The following is a 17489-nucleotide window of genomic DNA, read 5'->3' on the forward strand; positions in this document are numbered from 1 at the left end:
CCTTAGCTAGATAAAGTCAATCTTTCTCTGAATTCAACGCAAGAGGCCCTGCATGTGAAAGGAAGCCAGGGAGATACTGAATGGAACGGTGCCATGCGTGAGCAGCTCTGCATGCTTTCCGGAGCTAACCCTTCTCAGGACAAGAGGAAAAGAAAAGCTGCGGGAAATAAGGCAAGAGGAGTAAAGAAGAAGCAGGCAGTAGTTGAGCAGTATCCCACATAATTCTTACTGGACAATGTGGGTTGTCAATGCTAGCAGAAACAATGTTCTTCTGTCATTCTTCCTCTCCCTTCATCTTGCTCATTTTTCCCTCTCATTCCCTTGTGAGCTTTTCTTTTCTCTGGTCCAGCCAAATCTATAGCAATTTTTTCCTCTAATGTAATACTGCTGGTATGAGATGCAATATATTTATTTTTAATAACTTGGTACTGACAATAGCCCCAGTGGAAATTAAATTATGCTGGCATCAGCGCTTTCACTGGACAATTCATTTATCTTCGTCTTGAAGACCATGGTGGCAATAACATTTCTATGTTGAAACACACTCTGTTTCCACCAGGAAGGGTTGCAGGACTACACTGTTATGTTTTCCCAGTTTAAGCACAGTGTGAGAATATGAAAGGTTATTTATCTATCTCCTGAAACTGACATCACTGAAGTTCTATAATGTTAAGCAGCTATTTGTGGTGAGAGAAGGCAGAAAGGGTTAAAGCTTTGGCAACAAGAACCAAAATTAAATTATTTGAACAAGTGAGTAACTTTATCAGGTATCAGTAACTACTGCATGCCTGCTGCTCTACATCATCATGCTTTATAGGAAAGTCTTTCAAGTAACATATATAAGATTTGGGTTTATTTTTAATTTATTAAACTCACCATGCTCAAATAAGAAAACAGTTTTTTAATCCATAGCACCAAGAGATTCAGGAAGAAAGATTTCCTTTTAAAACTCACAATGTAGACATTATAATGGTGTATAGACAGAACCAGATCTGAACTGAAGCACCACAGAAATGTTTTCCATATTGGTACGTGTTTGGTTTAAGAACATGCCTGAAGGCTGCTGCATTGGAGGTTTAAATATAATAACACAGAAAAGCTGACTGCATTTAGGCAACCTACGTTTGAGAGACCACGTTCTCTAAGTTGACGTTTTCTGCACACAATTTGGGTCTGATCACCATTACCTGAGAGAAGGTTGTGGAATAGTGTCTGGACTGGCTGGAACTTGAACCCCTTTCTCCCATTCTTGTTTCCACGTGTCCGCAAAGATATAATATTCATCAGGATTGACATGGTGAGAATCTGGTAGTTTCATGGCACTAATGAGATCCTTGCGGAACACCTGCAAGAAACACCAGGGAAAAAGAGTGGCTTGAGAAAGCGTGTTGCACTAAAGGAAGCTGCAGGTATTTTCTTGATCTACACTGAAACAATGAATACACCTTGAAATTTTTTTTTTTAAATAGTACCAACACACAAACAAGTCAATTTGAAATTACCTAGATTATTAACTCTTGGTGTATCAGGTGCAGTATGACAAGTTAATGCTAATACAAAACAATGTTGCAGCCTGAAAGCTAATCAGAAGGAAGAAAGCTGTTACAGGTGACCAGCGAGAGGGGAAAGGAGGCCTGCATCTCATGTAGAACTCCTCCATCATATCAAACTGCTCATTCTATTTGCCAGTCTGTAGGCTTTACCCCAACTTAGATACAAGGTAGCATATCCTTTTCTTTCACTCAGCTTAGCTACTTTAAACTGTCATAGTCATCACCGGCTACGAACAGTTGCCATGGCAAAACTGATGTATAGGCACTTGTTCATTTATCAAAACCACTTGAAATTTTACTGGTCCGGATCTCCAGGATCCAAGATGAACAGCTGCCTTTGCTGAAACACGAGATCTGTGTTGCTCTGTGCCTGAACCCCTGCGATATAGGCACAGCAAGGCAATCCAGCCTCAGCATCCTTAGCAAACCCATACAATGAAACGTGCCACCATGGAACAATGCAAACCCACCAGTGACAAAACTCCAGCCATAACATTCAACTCTTGGCTCAAGAAGATTAAGATTTTATGAGCAAGCAAACACGATTATTAATCATTTCAAAGCTAACTTAATGACAATGTCTGTCAAATACAGGTGCATACGATTTAAATAGAGCATGTGCATCCTTTGTGGTTTTTTTCCTCCACTGCTACACTGCATCAATTTAATACTCATAAAGGCAAACCAGTGACTGTGGCTTGGTGTTAGGGAGACATCACAACTAATTAACTGTATTATCATAACGAGAAATCAAATCCTCAAAGGGCAATAAAATGAAATGGGAAATATCCCTGCAATAAGCCGTGGCAGGTTGAACTCTCTTCTTACTAATTCAGTTTTATAGCCAGAAGAGTAATAAAATATCTCAGAGCCAAATATCTTCGTGTACCCTTTTCAATTTGACAGCACCAGACCGGTTATGCCTACTGCAAAAATTCTCAGCTGTTCTTGAAAATCATCAAGTAAACATTATTAAAAAGGCTCTGTGCTAAAACCAGGTACTGAAATAGGCTGCTTGTGACCTGGTACATCAGTGTTACTTCATTATGTCCTACAACCACATCTCACGTGGGCTGCCGGGAGAGCAGGCTGACCAGAGAAACTGAAAACCACAGACTCAAGGTTCTCATATTTGCTACTGATGTGTTATCTGCTTATCTGGTTCAGACCAGACTGTTCACTGCTGTCTTCTGCGTAGAACTCCTCAGGTACCTAACAGGCCTCTTAAAAGCTGAATGACAAGAGTGAAAGCATTAAGACACCAAGCATCCGTTTTTTCCAAGCAGTGTGTGGACATATCAAAAATAAACTGTAAAATTATTTATGCCACTTAAAAGGCATTTTCATTTTCTGTGTTATAGGTACAGAACCAGGATTATGAGAAATACTAACATGGCACGATTCCACAGAACCTCAGAAGGAAAAAATAATCCAATAAATGAGAAGTGCAACAACTGGTTTAATTATCAGAAAAGATATTCCTCAAACCTTATCTGAGGTAAGTGCTTTACAAGCTATCTTTTAAGCCACTGACAGAATACAGACGTAGAGTGCTTCATATCAAGCCCACTATTTTTTAAATACTAGATGAAAAATGCTATTAAAAGACATCAGTATTCTAACAACATTGCTTAGCAGCAAATTCATCTTCTGATCATCCATTATGTATGTGAACTGTATCATCTCTATTTTTAGAGCACAAATCCCCTCGAGCATGGACTTTCTCTGTTGGTTTTTTTTGACTGTTGTACAGTACCAACCCCACCATCACCAGGCCACAACATTAAGTTCTCTGCTTCAGGCTTCTATAATTTACAATAGAGGTACCACTGAAGTCAAAGATGTAACCAACATAAACGTAACTGTTGAAACCTGAAGGAACCCCAAAACTTGATCAAGACTTCCTAAGAACTGCTTATTCATACTGATGATAGCAGTGCAATCGAGTACTTCCTGCAGATGCTTGGAATCATTACAACCTCTAGCTCTCGTCATTCTTCATTTCTTCACATGAGGCCAAGCAGCATCTTCCAGCAGTAAAATACTCTCAGAGGACAACGGCACACCTTGATCACTCACTCTATATTTGCTTTGTTGTGGAAGTAAACCAAAAGACCCAGGGGACCCAAAGAGAGGTTTCTGACAAACCGAGTAAATTTTATTTCAGCAGTCAGCCTCAAGGCTGTGAACTAAGCCAGCTCAACAAAGAGCAGACACACGCCTTCAGTGATTAGAGAGCCAGTTTTTCCTTGTGGTTGTTTCTTTTTGGACACTTGTTTGAAAAACAAGGCAGTTCCTTTACTGACTGTATTCGTAAAGCAACAGCGAGTCCACTCCAAAGCACATACTCTCCTCTTGGCAAGGACCACCTTCACTTCCACAGTCAGCCCATGAAGTGGTCATCTTTCAGTCATCCAAAAGCAGTTCTATTTCTTACCATACATAAACCACAACCCTTCAAATGTATTTTAATATCACCTGTAATATACTACATTTCAAGAAGACCTGAAAAATGAGCACGCCAGTTCTAGGCTAATAAGACACATCACTCCAAGAGCAGACTCAGCGAGTGCTGCGTGTCTTTACCACGATAGAAAAGACCTTTGCAGAGCTGAGCTACAACCGATTGCAGCTGGCAGAGCCAGGTCCGTACACACAGAACTGGGAAACTCCCCACCACTGCGAGCATTTGCAGAAGTTACTGTCTGACAGCGGGATTTAAAAATAAATAATTTTTTAGCAATTGAAAGTGTGAAAGAAGAGATCAGCTTTAGCCCTGCTTACCATGCAAGATTGCTAGGTCTGAACTTGCCTTTTCGTTTCACTGCCAGGAATTTTTAGTTTCAGCCGAAAATGGTGCAGCACTTTGAGTGAATGATGTCAACGAAAAATGTGTTTGCTTATGTAATCATTATCGTCATAATCTTAAACATTTTGCTGAGAAACACTAATAATTATTTCCCGCTTTAGAGCTGGGGCTTAAATCTAGAAGAGGAGACTTTGTTTTTTGGTCAAGATTAGCTTTTTGCTCTGCAGTAAGAGTCTGCCTGGATTTGCTGAAGCAATGAGAACCTCCTAGTCACTTTTGCAGAGATGCACTGCCATCTCTAAAGCCTCTAAAAGGTAAATTCTACAAAAATTCTCCAGAAATAAGGATGCTCTGCTCCCCCACAACACTAGCACACCAAGCAATAGTGATATCATGGAGCTGTGGAAGGAAAGATATGGTTCATATGTTTTATTTGTTTTTCAGACTTCTGAGTCCTATCTGGAAATTATGTTAAAAGAGCATGTCCAAGGAAAATTAAATTCTTAGAATCCATTTATAAATGCTTCACCAAAAGCTGTCTATGACTTCAGCCCAAGCTCCTTCTGGAAGCACTCTATGAAAATTCAATATATAATCTTCCTCACAGGACCCTCCTATGCTTACTCTGTGAATAAATCAAGCCTGTGAAACTAAGAACACCATTTTGTGTGAAGCATCCTTATCCAGTGAAGATATCAGGAAGGACAGAAGTAATGCCATAGAGAATTACAGTAAACTATTAGCATCAAAGACAGAGTGGGTCTTGACAATACAACAGCCTTCTACAAACCCCATCTTCCCTGAACAGTTCAAACACCAGATCTGCACAGACTGTCAGGCATCTTTTGTTCATGACCATTGCAAGCCTAAAACCACATTTAAAAAAAAAAAGCCAAATACCTTTTCCAACACCCCTCTGCAAGCTACTACCAAAGCTGACTGATGCCACTGCTCATTCACCTTGTCTTGCCCAAATGCGTATGAGGTAAACCAAATGGATTGTGTCATCTCTTAAAAATGGAAAGAAAAACGGTATTTCTTCTTGTGACACTTTCCGAGCTTTCAGGTACTTTGACCACCTTCCTATAAACCCCCAACAAGGCTAAGCTGCTTGTCACAGGCACCTAGGCCATGTCTGGCCACCACACCTCAAAGGATTACGTAAATTATGGGTTAACTGCTCTGTTGTTACAATCAAAGTGGGATTACTGCTGGATTCCATCTAATTGCTCCAGTCCTAACGTTTCCCCTGTGCCTGGCAGAGCCCTGAGTGAGTCAGCAACACGTGTGTCGACTCCTCGTGCCCACCACTTAGAGTCAGAAGACCCACTGCCCCAGAAACACAGAGCTGTGATTTTTAAAAGGCAGGAGAGAGCTACTATGTCCCTTCTTGTCCCCCTCCAAGAGTATATTCTCCGAAATCTTTTTCGGAAAACAGAGTGGAATAAGGGCCAATATCATGTCTAACCAGAGAAAGCTGAAATAGCTAGTAGTTTCCTGAATTTCTGGTCTCCTTCATAACCCATCTTGAAGGCTGACTTTGAAATTCCAGATGCCAAACACTCAAACTACAGTGAGCACTTTCTGTAAAGTAAGTTACACAAGAGTTTTACATCATGTTTGAGGTCAAATCATGGTTTTTTTCATTCATCTTTGAAAGGATCTAGTAACTTTTTTATTCCCATAAGCACCCATAGCATTAAACCTTACTCTACCATCGTAGGTCTCAAGTAGCACACTCCCAGCAAAATTTAAACACACTTATAAAGCAGTAGTTTACACCTAAAATCACCTTGTAAATAATAAAACAAAAGCTGAATCCTAATATGACCTGTTACAAGTGTAATATAGCCACATAGTATCCGAGCATAAATACTTTAATCTTTGTATAGATGTTTCACAGTACATGCAAAACACTGCTCATTTACAGAGGATGAGTATCTAAAGACAAGATTTGGTGGGCTCATCCTGGAGAGCTAGAATTTTTCTTGTTAATATGTTGCAATCTGGGCATGAAGTTTCTGAATTAAGGCACCTTATTATAAAGGACTCTGTAGACTCAAAACAGAGTGTTTTTTTCCTTTGGTTGGATTTTTTTTTTTGGTAGCAAAGTAAATAAAAGGTGAAATAATTTTAAAATGGAAATGAAGCTACAGTTCCAGGCATGTATACTGACTGGACTGAAAAATGTAAGATATTAAAGAAAAGCTAGGACAGACAGGAATAAATGTAGCATTAAATCTGTAGCTCAAACACATCCACACAATTTGGACATGCACTTCAGTAAATCCTTACGTTCGAACCTCTACTCCCTAAAGCTGTTTTTATGAATTATCCAGGACTCCAGCAAATGAAATGTTGTACTTTTCTTTTAAGTAGCCGTGAATCTTCCTAGCCTGCTTTAAAGCAGGTATAGGAAAAGCCAGGAAATCAGATACTAAATCAACTCCACCTAACACCACGTCTCTGACAGTATCTCATGAGCCAGAAGACTGTGCAAGAACACGTCGAGTTTCTTTCTGGTTGCTAATCAGACATAAGCTTTGGATTTTGGGATTAATCCTAACAATCAATTTTTTAAATGGTATTAATTTATACAGATATTTAGAAAAATCTGTGCTCATTATCATCTGTCCAATTCCTTTTTTAATCTTGTTTAATTCTCAGTCTCAACAACTTCCTGTAGCAGATGAGCTTCATAGTCTAATTACATGATGCATGGAAAATGATATCCTTTTAATTGCTCCAGATTTCCTAACTTTTGGTCTCATTCATCCTCCTCCCACCCCTCGCCTCTCCTCCCCAATTCTTCCATCACAAGGACAGACAGGACTGAAGCTGTAGCTCTGCTGTTTCCAAATCATTCATACTTTACTGTTATGCCTGCTCATTCACTTCCAAAGGTAAAATAGCTCAGCCTTTTCACAAGCAAGTTTTTCCATGCCCTTATGCATTTGGGTCACCTCTTGCTAAAGAGCTCAAATAGCTTGAGATGGTATCTCAAAGCAAAAAAAAGGTCATAAAAATAACCAGTGGGGTTGCACCCCTGATTTATATAAAAATACTGTAAGTTGTTGCTGTTTTTTTTTTAATCAACTAACCCAACCAGGCTAAAAAGCAGCTCATTGAAACAGCTAAGGCACATTCACCAAAGGTCTTGAGAAGCCTGTACAGAAGTTCAAGTTGTTGCAGTTAATTCAGAATTTTCTAAGGTAATGATGATCCTTTGAGGTCCCTACCAATCCTTAACACTCTGTAAGCATACACATAAAGGTAACAGTCTCCTATTCTATTATGTACGGTACATGCAAAGCAATATGATTTAACCACGTTGCTCATTCATTCGCAGAACAAAACCGACCACTTTCAAACTGCAAAAAGAATTCATTTTCTGCCAAGAGTCTAGTCTTACAAAGTGCTTCTCAGGATCAAGACTTACGATTTATGTGGCAGTTAAATGCCACTAAGAAAAGTTTCACATATCCAAGTAATGAAAGCAGACCATTTACTTGTGGAAGACAAGCTACATTTCACACGATAACACAGCTGTCGCTATCAGTGATGAGGGTTAAAAACTACTATTGCTGTGAGATTCAAAACCCTATTTGAAAAGAGAGGTGAAATACTGCCATCTTGTATGGGAAGGGTTAAAAAAAAAAAGTCCAATCCTAACGGAACTCCTTTACAGTTTCAAGAGGGAGAGAAGACTGGAAAAAAAGATAAAATGTAAGCTTGAATGTCGTAAAGATCTCTTAGGCTCTTTTGTGACTCCACTATCCTACGGGAAAAGAAACGGTCGGTCATTCAGCACGGTCCAGCTAATAGGTTTTCCTTGCAAAAATGATTCCAACTACTCTGCCATAATTTTCTACTGCAGCTTCCACAGAGACAGGAAACTGCAAAGTACAGGCTTCATGCTGAGCCAGACATCCAAATGCCTCCTACCCTGCTACTCCCACACAGCCTACTGCTTAGGCCTGCGAGCCCCTCCTCTCTAGGTTTAAGTCCGTGAGGGGCAACACCACAAATGGCAGGTGGCCAACATCATCATAAAGGTCTGAAAACCTCTTCTGAGTTATACTACCGGTGTGCCTGCAACCATAACATGATTTATTTATTCAAAATAAATGCTAAAGCTAATCAGATAGCAGAACGTTTCAGTCACCATTTCAGTAGTTTGTGATAGATTGTAATCCAGAAGGGAAGCACCAAGGAAGAGCCGCAGTCTTGCTTTTGAAATTACGTAGAGAAAACACCATGGCCTGAAGAAGCATCATTACAGGCTTGCCTTGTTCTCACCTTCTACTCTGCGGAGACTAATGGGGTAAGCAGACTCTAGGTCCAACTCAGTAACACCCCCTTGGCATTGATGTAAACCCCTGGGGTAAATCAGGCTCTGGGAACCGGCTTTGGCATTTGCACTCTGAACACTGCAGCCCTTGGTCCCACAGTAACACCAGATGACCTCACTCCACTGAGGTGACCACCTCAATTCTGAAGCACTTAGGAGGCAATTCGAGGCAGAGCAGTCCACAACTGCAGCCACTCATCTTTTTTTACAGGTGATCACAGAGGACCACGGCACACGCAGACACGTCCTGTGAAGCAGCTGGCAGATACACTGACTTGCTTGTTGGCCACAGCACCGAAAATGAGCTTTTATTTGGAGAGAGAACCCAGGTACTTGGGTTGGGCTGGAGATGGTTGAGGAAGTAGAAAAAAGCCTATGTATCTACAGGCAATTTAATTGAGAAAGCCAGGCTTGCTGGCATGAAAGGAAAATTAATGTATGAAGACCACGAGCAAAAATATTCCCAAACAGCTATTTATAGCTTTGACCTTTTGATTTTCTGCATCGCTAATTCAAGAAACAGCCCGCCTGGCAAGCAGAGGTGAATGAAAGGAGAGTAATGCCAACTTGCTAAGGAGACCTCTTGCTAAAGGGATGCTGTCAGCCTGAAGTTTTAAATTTCTATCTAACAGATATTAGACAACTATTACTACAAAAAACTTGTGGAATTACAACATGATTCTTGGAAGGGTGTGCGGTGGGGTGTCTTTTCAGTTTTTGCTTTACATCCATGTCACCACTTGGTTCACAAATAATCAGTTTCAATGCTCTGCTGACAACAGCATTTCATGTAATACACTCTCCAGCACATGCTTTTCAAGGGATTGGAAAGAGTGCTTGCTTCTAGCAGAAGGAAAGGAAAAACTGGAAGGACAGCCAAGAGTGTTACATACAAGTGGTAGAGATTATTACTGTCACCTTCCCTTCCCCAGAGGACTTTTTTTTTCCCCCCAGGGTTCTTGAATATTGTACTTAGGACACTTCTCCAGAAGAGGACATGTTCTAAGGTTTGAGGTTCTTTTTTTTTTTTTTCCTATCCCCCCCCGCCCCCCGCCCCAGGAAGGGGATCTTAACCGAAATATGACAAAAAGATGCAAGTATTACTGGAAGGATAATGTCATGAAAAACATTTTTTTAATTCCAAGTGTATATTCCAGATTTTGTTCTCCAAAGTTTCACATTTTCAAGCATTAAAGGGCTCCAGATTTTGTCTTGGAACAGGTAGAAAGCAGCAAAGATGATCTCAAGAGGATGAACTAAAAACATCGCTCATTTTAATTCCTAGAAGTTACGTAAACAGAACACTTGTATGCTATACACATGGACCACGCCTTCATAATTATTGTTTATAATGTACATACACATACATAGACAGCATGGAGGAAAGGCAAAGAAAACAGTAAAAGGACAATCCCTAACAGGAGGAGATATAAGAAGAAAGCTGGATGGCTGGGCAGAAAGGAGGGATTGGTAAGGGACTGGCACTGAGGTGTATCTGAAACAGCAACGAGCCTGGCAGTGTATGTGTTTCAGTTCCCCTTACCCTAGCTTAGCTAGTAACAAAGCTACTGCCTAGGTAAACATGAGCAACAATTACAAGACCTCAGTAGCCACGAGCTGTTTCACGATTAGAATTCTTACAGAACCATAATCCTCAGATCAATATTTTAAAGGTAAAAAGCATAGTAGGCTTTTTGTAACCTTGGTGGCGGTAGGTAAAACACTACACAGCTAGTTCGGGCCAATTTTGCTTTTATTGAAACATTCATGCAAGATTCTATTTTAGAAATGAATCTGTGAATTTTCTTCAATTAATTTGTGATAAAAATTAAGCTTCCAAAGAAAAGATGTGTACTGTAACATTTACTTTGTTCTTACCAAACCAAACCAAACTAATCTAGTTAGCAGCATTTAGAAAAGACGCATGAAATATGCTTGCTGAATAACTTTTGCTGCATGAGCACAATCTGTATCGTTTATGCAACTTCTCACAGTAGTACCTAAGCAGGTAAAAACCTTCTGGTATAGTACACAAAATTACTTCTGAGACATAACTCTCAGCTTTAAATTCTAGAGAAGCAAAATGGGTTTTGTCAGTCTTTTTTCAGTAGCCTCAGGCATCAACAGTCATACTAGCATGTTGAAGGACTCATTCGGAGGGAATGTGATAGCAAGTAAGGGGAATTAGCTACAAGAAACATTTCTCCCATTTGTTGTTATTATCTGAACTTCAGCCCTTAAGAAAGTAAGTATCAAATCTGGAGAAGGCTGTCAACAAATCCTCCTCAAAACAGGCTACCAGTGGAATGGCTGATAGGATGGATTTGAGCACTGGATTGTGCATAAATGTCAATTTATTCAATTGGTGAATACAGATCCGGTGACAGTGGAGAAGGTGTAGAGGTCCTAACAGGTGGGCATGGCAGAGTAAAAAAGCTTTATGAAAGGTAAAAGCCAAGAGTGAGAAGGCGGCAGAGGATGAATAAGCACTGTGTATACATATCCTGTCCACTTAAGTGTCCCACTGATTTATCCTAAAGCAGAAAGAAAGTATCCTTCCCGTACACATGAACCACTTCTTTCTGTGGCATACTCTCAAACTTTAAGACCATCACAGCTTTTTCAATTTCAAAATCAGACTAAATTTCAGGGGAAGAAGAGAACTACATGTTACCATCTGCAAATGCCATAAGTCATTTTGGGACATCAAACACCAGAGCTCCTGTAACACTCGCACAGTGGGGAAAACACAGTTTCACAGAGAATTTGACAGGTGACAAAAGGACTCACTGGCACTAGTTCAAAGCTCACGATTTCAAGGCTTAGAAACACGAAAACTACATGACAAAAAAAAACCCTAACAGCGACCAATCTTTAACCCTGGTTCTTACCTCAGCAGGTTTCTTTTGTTCATTTGCTGGTGTTTTTGACTTGCTCCTGTATTTAGAACAAGAAGAAAAGGAAGTGGAAGGACCTGTTAAAAAAAAAAAAGAAAGAAGAAAAGAAATAAAAAGACCATTATAGCTCATTGCAATTCATTTAATTTTTCAGGAAAACACAAGGCACTCCAATCTCTTGAATTATCATAATTTTTTGACAAGACGTGGGCAAAAAACTCTTAGGCAGTCTGTAGGCTTGATTACAGCTCCTCCTGTTCCACTTGTTCTCTGTAAAACGACAGCACATTGAGTTTATGGGTACATCCTGCTCTGCCCAATACAAGCACGAGTAACAGAACAAGCAGACAGAACACTTTCCTTCATTTCCTTTCTAGCAAAGTAGAAGGCGGAGCAAAATCAAGAAGAGAGTTTGTAAGCGCTAAAGAAAAACAACAAAAAAACAATGATATGAAAGCATGCTGATGAGAGATGCCAAAAAAAAATAAAATCAGTGTGATGTCTAGACATTTCTGGGCAAAATGTTACCTCAGTACAGGATACGTTGATGACTTGCAACAAATACAGCAATGAATCATCACTACGTATAGAGTTATTAGACAGGCACAGGTTTATGAGAGACGGAACAAGACCCCGCCATACAAGGTTTTTTTGTGCATAAAATGGGAAGATGCAACCTCAGGCAGAGGTGTGTCAAGGAACATTTAAAATACAACTTTAGTAAACTGTATAACCAAAGTGGAATAGATCAAGAAACAGTATAAGATAACGATCAATATACTGGTTATAACTCTATCTTATGTATAATTCTATCATACCAATGCTAAAAGAGCTTGCCACCCCTAGTAACTTTGAAGTTGAGGTTCTGCACAAGAGACAACAGGACTTCTTTTAAAAAAAATAATTACAAAATAGGACCCTGGACAGCAAAATTTGTTTTGAATTACAGATTTCTTTTTCCCAGCTCTGACAGGGAAAGACATACAAGTTTCTCCTTAAACTCTAAGTAGACTTAAAAATGCCCCTGGGTTCACAGGATCCTTCGTCTCATTTTGCTCCTGTAACAGGATTCCAGACACCAAAGACCACAGAATGCAAAAAGAAATGAAGAAACATACATTTTTTTTTAATTGTAAGAGGTGAAACAGTTTGCCCTCAAACCACAGAAGGAAACCACAAGGGGGTGATAGACCAAAGGAAAACCAGGAGGTATTACTTACTCTCATTGTCTGAACTGTCACTGGTGCTTAGATGCCTGTGGCGTTTCATCCTGACGCATCCTAAAGAGAAAAAAAAAGTTGATGGCAACCATTCTACCAGAAGATGACCGGCTGCTGGCTGACGCCAAGCTCTTTGCACTGAAGGCAAAGCTCCTCTGAAGAGCTTTCAGGCATATAAATAATCCCAGTTCAGGCACTACGTTTCATTTCTGCAAGCAACCATTAGACCACAGCATTACTTGTGAAACTGAGCACCCTCAAAACCAGCATGCCTCTGCTGGGCAGAGCTTGCTTGAAATTTTGCAGAAAGGAGTGCAACCCGCCAGCTGATTCCCGGCAGGGCGTGAGCGGCGCTCTGCTCTCGGAGGAGACTCAATGTCCCATCTGTTCAGCCAGAGGAAGAGTTGCCATGGTGGCAGTCACTAGCTGAGAGTCGGTGGAGGCCAGGAAATAAGGTGGATGCACAGCAAGGCAAGGATCTAGAAATAGAACTCACCTTGCTGGGGCGGGGGGGAGGCAAAAAACCCCAAAGGCATCCCTTCAAAGCAAAAGGCAGATTTTAAATAGGGGCAATGACAGAAAATGGTGACTGATGTCACTTAATTTATATTATTTGATCCCCATTTAGTTCACAAGAGATGTGGTGTTCCGTAGTTTGAGAAGTGATCAAGAGTATCGGTGAGAAATACCTCTGTGGCACTGCACCAGTTCCATTAAAAAAAGGTATTGAGCTTTTTGAAATTGATTTTTTAACACGTAGTGCATACAGATAACAAGAAAGAAGAAGATTCTGCACTGCTACTTAATAAAAGAAAGAACAAAAAAGCAATCAGCTACATACTCTAAACAAGTGCCAACAGAAATCCATACACATTCTTATAATTCCTGCCACTCTAATAGTTTCCAATTACTAACAGTAAACTAAAATCATTCCTATCTTTTTAGCAGATTCAACAAGTAAATGGTGAGAGAAAAAGTCACAAACGATTCTGCAAGAATAGACACCCACTTTTTTTTTTTTAAGCAGAAGACAGGCACAAGTAGGTTACAGACTGAAGTATCCTACCCTAGACAGATGAACCTGAAATGCCTACAGTATTTGAAACGTCAGTCTTGCCACACCTGAAACTTAAACAGCTTCATTTCTCAAACAAAACAAAACCACATGCTATTTAAAAAAGCAACCAAGCTACATTTGTCATTTGATAAACCCTCTACATTAGTTACTGTACAATGGGTCTTGAGACTGTCCAAAGACTGTGGGATAAACAAGATCTCCAGATAAGAGAAGTCTGTCCAAAGGCTTTGAAGAGATTGCAGTTTAATTGCTTGCAGCACAATTGGTTAATTTACTAACAATTTTCGGCAGCCTTTATATTTGAGAGTGAGTTTTCTGAACCTAAATGCAACGATCACTCAAAGTTTAAAAGAATCCTTTTGACCTATTTGTTATATAAAGATATTGCCCACACTTCTGCAAGTTGAAGTGATGTGTGCAGCTTTCAGTCAGGTAGATACAGAACTTCTGAGTCAGCTATTTAACCGAGGGGGAGGACAGATGGAACACAGTGGTCAAGAGGACAGGACACCAAAAGGTGTCATTTGTATCACTTTAAGCAAGCTATTAACTCCCATTTCACAAAATTAATTTCACAATAATTCACCTTCTCATAGCTCAAGCAACCTAGGGGAGGCAAGGCAGCCGTGCTGCGTAAGACGACCAGTGTCCAACGAAGACCTACCTCAAAACCAAAACACCTAAAGCACCGCAGGACTTAATTTCCAGCTAGCAATGTAATATGGCTCGTGCAGGCACTGGGCAGATGAAGAAGCTTTCACGAATCTTTTAGATAAAAGCTGTCTGATGGGCAAAAGGCACCAGGGCCAGAAGGGCTTGTCTTTGTGCATGTTTTGAGGACACCAGACTTGAAGTTTACTGGGTAGTGAGAGGAGGTCTAGAAGACCTCCTGATGTCTGATGGAAGTATAACATGGCAGTCAGGAAACAGTCTAGGCGATTCCTGCAGTGTGTGGAGGACAACTTCCTATCACAACTGGTCAGTGAACCGACTAGAGAAGGTGCTCCCCTAGACCTGCTGTTTGTGAACAGAGAAGGTCTCGTGGGAGATGTGATGGTTGGAGGATGCCTGGGACATAGTGACCACGAGATAATAGAATTCTCAATTCTAGGGGAAGTTAGGAGGGGGAGCACTAAAACGGCCAAGCTGGACTTTGGGAGAGCTGACTTTGGGCTGTTTAGAAGTCTGGTTAACAAAGTCCAATGGGAGACAGCTCTCAAGGGTAAGGGGGCGCAGGAGGGATGGTTACTACTCTAAAAGGAAATTCTGGAGGCACAGGAGCGAGCTGTCCCTGTGTGCCGGAAATCAAGCCGCCGGGGTAGAAAACCAGCTTGGATGACAAAGGAGATTTGGGAGTACCTCAAAAGAAAAAGGAAAGTCTTGGAAGAATGGGCAGGCATCCAGGGAGGAATACAGGGAGGAAGTTAGGACATGTAGGGAGATAATCAGGGGGGCAAAAGCCCAACTGGAACTTAGACTAGCCTGCTCCGTAAAGGACAACAAAAAGTCCTTCTATAAATACATTAATAACAAAAGGAGGGCTAAGGATTACCTCCAGCCCCTACTGGACACAGGGGGTACATTAGTCACTAGGGATGAGGACAAGGCTGAGGTCCTTAATGCCTTCTTTGCCTCAGTCTTTTATAATAAGGTCAGTAGTTGCCAGGTGAGCTGGCCTTTGGTGTCTGAGAGCAGGGAGGGAGAGCAAATCGAAGCTCCTGTGATCCAAGAGGAATGGGTCAAGGATCTGCTCCTTCGGCTGGATGCCCACAAGTCTATGGGGCCTGATGGTATCCAACCGAGAGTCCTGAGAGAGCTGGCGGATGTCATTGCCAAACCCCTGTCCATTATCTTTGGGCAGTCTTGGCTCACTGGGGAAGTTCCGCTGGACTGGAGGCTGGCGGATGTTACCCCCATTTACAAAAACGGGCGGAAGGAGGATCCGGGCAACTACAGGCCTGTCAGTCTGACCTCGGTGACGGGCAAAGTCATGGAACAGGTTATCTTGAGTGCTGTTAATGAGCACATACAGGTTAACCGGGTGATCAGGCCCAGTCAACATGGGTTTATGAAAGGCAGGTCTTGCCAATCAAACCTGATCACCTTCTATGATGGGGTGACCCACCTGGTTGACGAGGGAAGGGCTGTGGATGTAGTTTTCCTTGACCTCAGTAAAGCCTTTGATACAGTTTCTCATAGTGTTCTGGTTGAGAAACTGATAACTGCTGGCCTGGATAGGCACACCCTCCTTTGGGTTAAAAACTGGCTGGATGGCCGGGCCCAAAGAGTGGTGGTAAATGGGGCTAAATCCGGCTGGAGGCCGGTCACCAGTGGGGTTCCCCAGGGCTCAGTGCTGGGTCCAGTTCTGTTTAACATCTTTATCAATGACTTGGATGAGGGGATTGAATGTACCCTCAGTAAACTTGTGGACGACATCAAGCTGGGAGGCTGTGTCGATCTGCTCGAGGGTAGGGAGGCCCTTCAGAGGGATTTGAACAGACTGGATCGTTGGGCTGAGGCCAATGGCATGAACTTTAATAAGGCCAAGTGCAGAGCCCTTCACTTGGGGTATAAAAACCCCAAGCATCGCTATAGGCTCGAGGAAGAGTGGCTGGAGAGCTGCCTGGCGGAGAAGGACCTGGGGGTGTTGGTTGACTACCGGCTTGATATGAGCCAGCAGTGTGCCCAGGTGGCCAAGAAGGCCAATGGGATACTGGCATGTATCAAGAATAGTGTAACCAGCAGGAATAGGGAAGTGATCCTGCCCCTGTACTCGGCACTGGTGAGGCCGCACCTGAAATATTGTGTCCAGTTTTGGGCCCCTCGCTTTAAGAGAGATATTGAGCTCCTGGAGCGAGTCCAAAGAAGGGCGACTAAACTGATCAAGGGGCTGGAAAATAAAACTTACGGGGAGCAGCTAAGGGAGTCGGGGCTGTTTAGCCTGGAGAAGAGGAGGCTGAGGGGAGACCTGATTACAGCCTACAAATACTTGAGAAGGGATGGAGGGGAGGTAGGGGAAGGGCTCTTTACATTAGTGATGGGTGATAGGACAAGAGGAAATGGGTACAAGCTTAGTCAGGGGAGATTCAGGTTGGATGTTAGGAAGTATTTCTTCTCTGAAAGGGTTGTCAGCCACTGGAATAGGCTGCCCAGGGAGGTGGTTGAGTCCCCATCCCTGGAAGTGTTTAAGAATAGGGTGGATGAACTACTTAGGGATATGGTTTAATGGGAGACTAGGGACGGTTGGACTCGATGATCTCTAAGGTCTTTTCCAACCTAGAAATCTATGAAAAAAAACCTACTTTCATCTTGCCAACTTGTGCAGTTTAAAGGCACAGATTTAATCAAGAGCAAATAAAATGTCATTGCCTATCTGAGACCTTGTACTCCAGCAGCCAAACCCAGTAATTCCCCCAGAACACTGCCCTCCCTAGAAAGGAGCAGGTTCTGCCCATAGCAACACCTCCTCTGCTGGCACCATTCAGTTCCAAACAGCCCTGGCTTACAGACTGTCAAGCATGTTACAAGACTGCAGGAGACACTGAAAAGATGCATCTCAGTGTGTCGAGCAGCATTCCTTG

General features: G+C 41.7%; 1 protein-coding gene across 1 annotated transcript in view; it reads right to left on the reverse strand.

Annotated features, from left to right (window-relative positions):
• Positions 1-12879, reverse strand: part of JADE3 (jade family PHD finger 3) — a 36396-nt gene extending 23517 nt beyond the window's left edge. The window contains exons 1-3 of the mRNA XM_009978486.2: positions 12831-12879; positions 11605-11687; positions 1188-1345 (exon numbers count right to left, since the gene is read on the reverse strand). Of these exons, the coding sequence (XP_009976788.2) occupies positions 1188-1345; positions 11605-11687; positions 12831-12879 (290 nt within the window). The remainder of the gene's footprint in view (positions 1-1187; positions 1346-11604; positions 11688-12830) is intronic.
• Between the last annotated feature and the right edge of the window lie 4610 nt (positions 12880-17489).

The sequence above is a fragment of the Tauraco erythrolophus genome, chromosome 1, assembly GCF_009769465.1.
Source record: "Tauraco erythrolophus isolate bTauEry1 chromosome 1, bTauEry1.pri, whole genome shotgun sequence".
NCBI classification, from domain to species: domain Eukaryota; kingdom Metazoa; phylum Chordata; class Aves; order Musophagiformes; family Musophagidae; genus Tauraco; species Tauraco erythrolophus.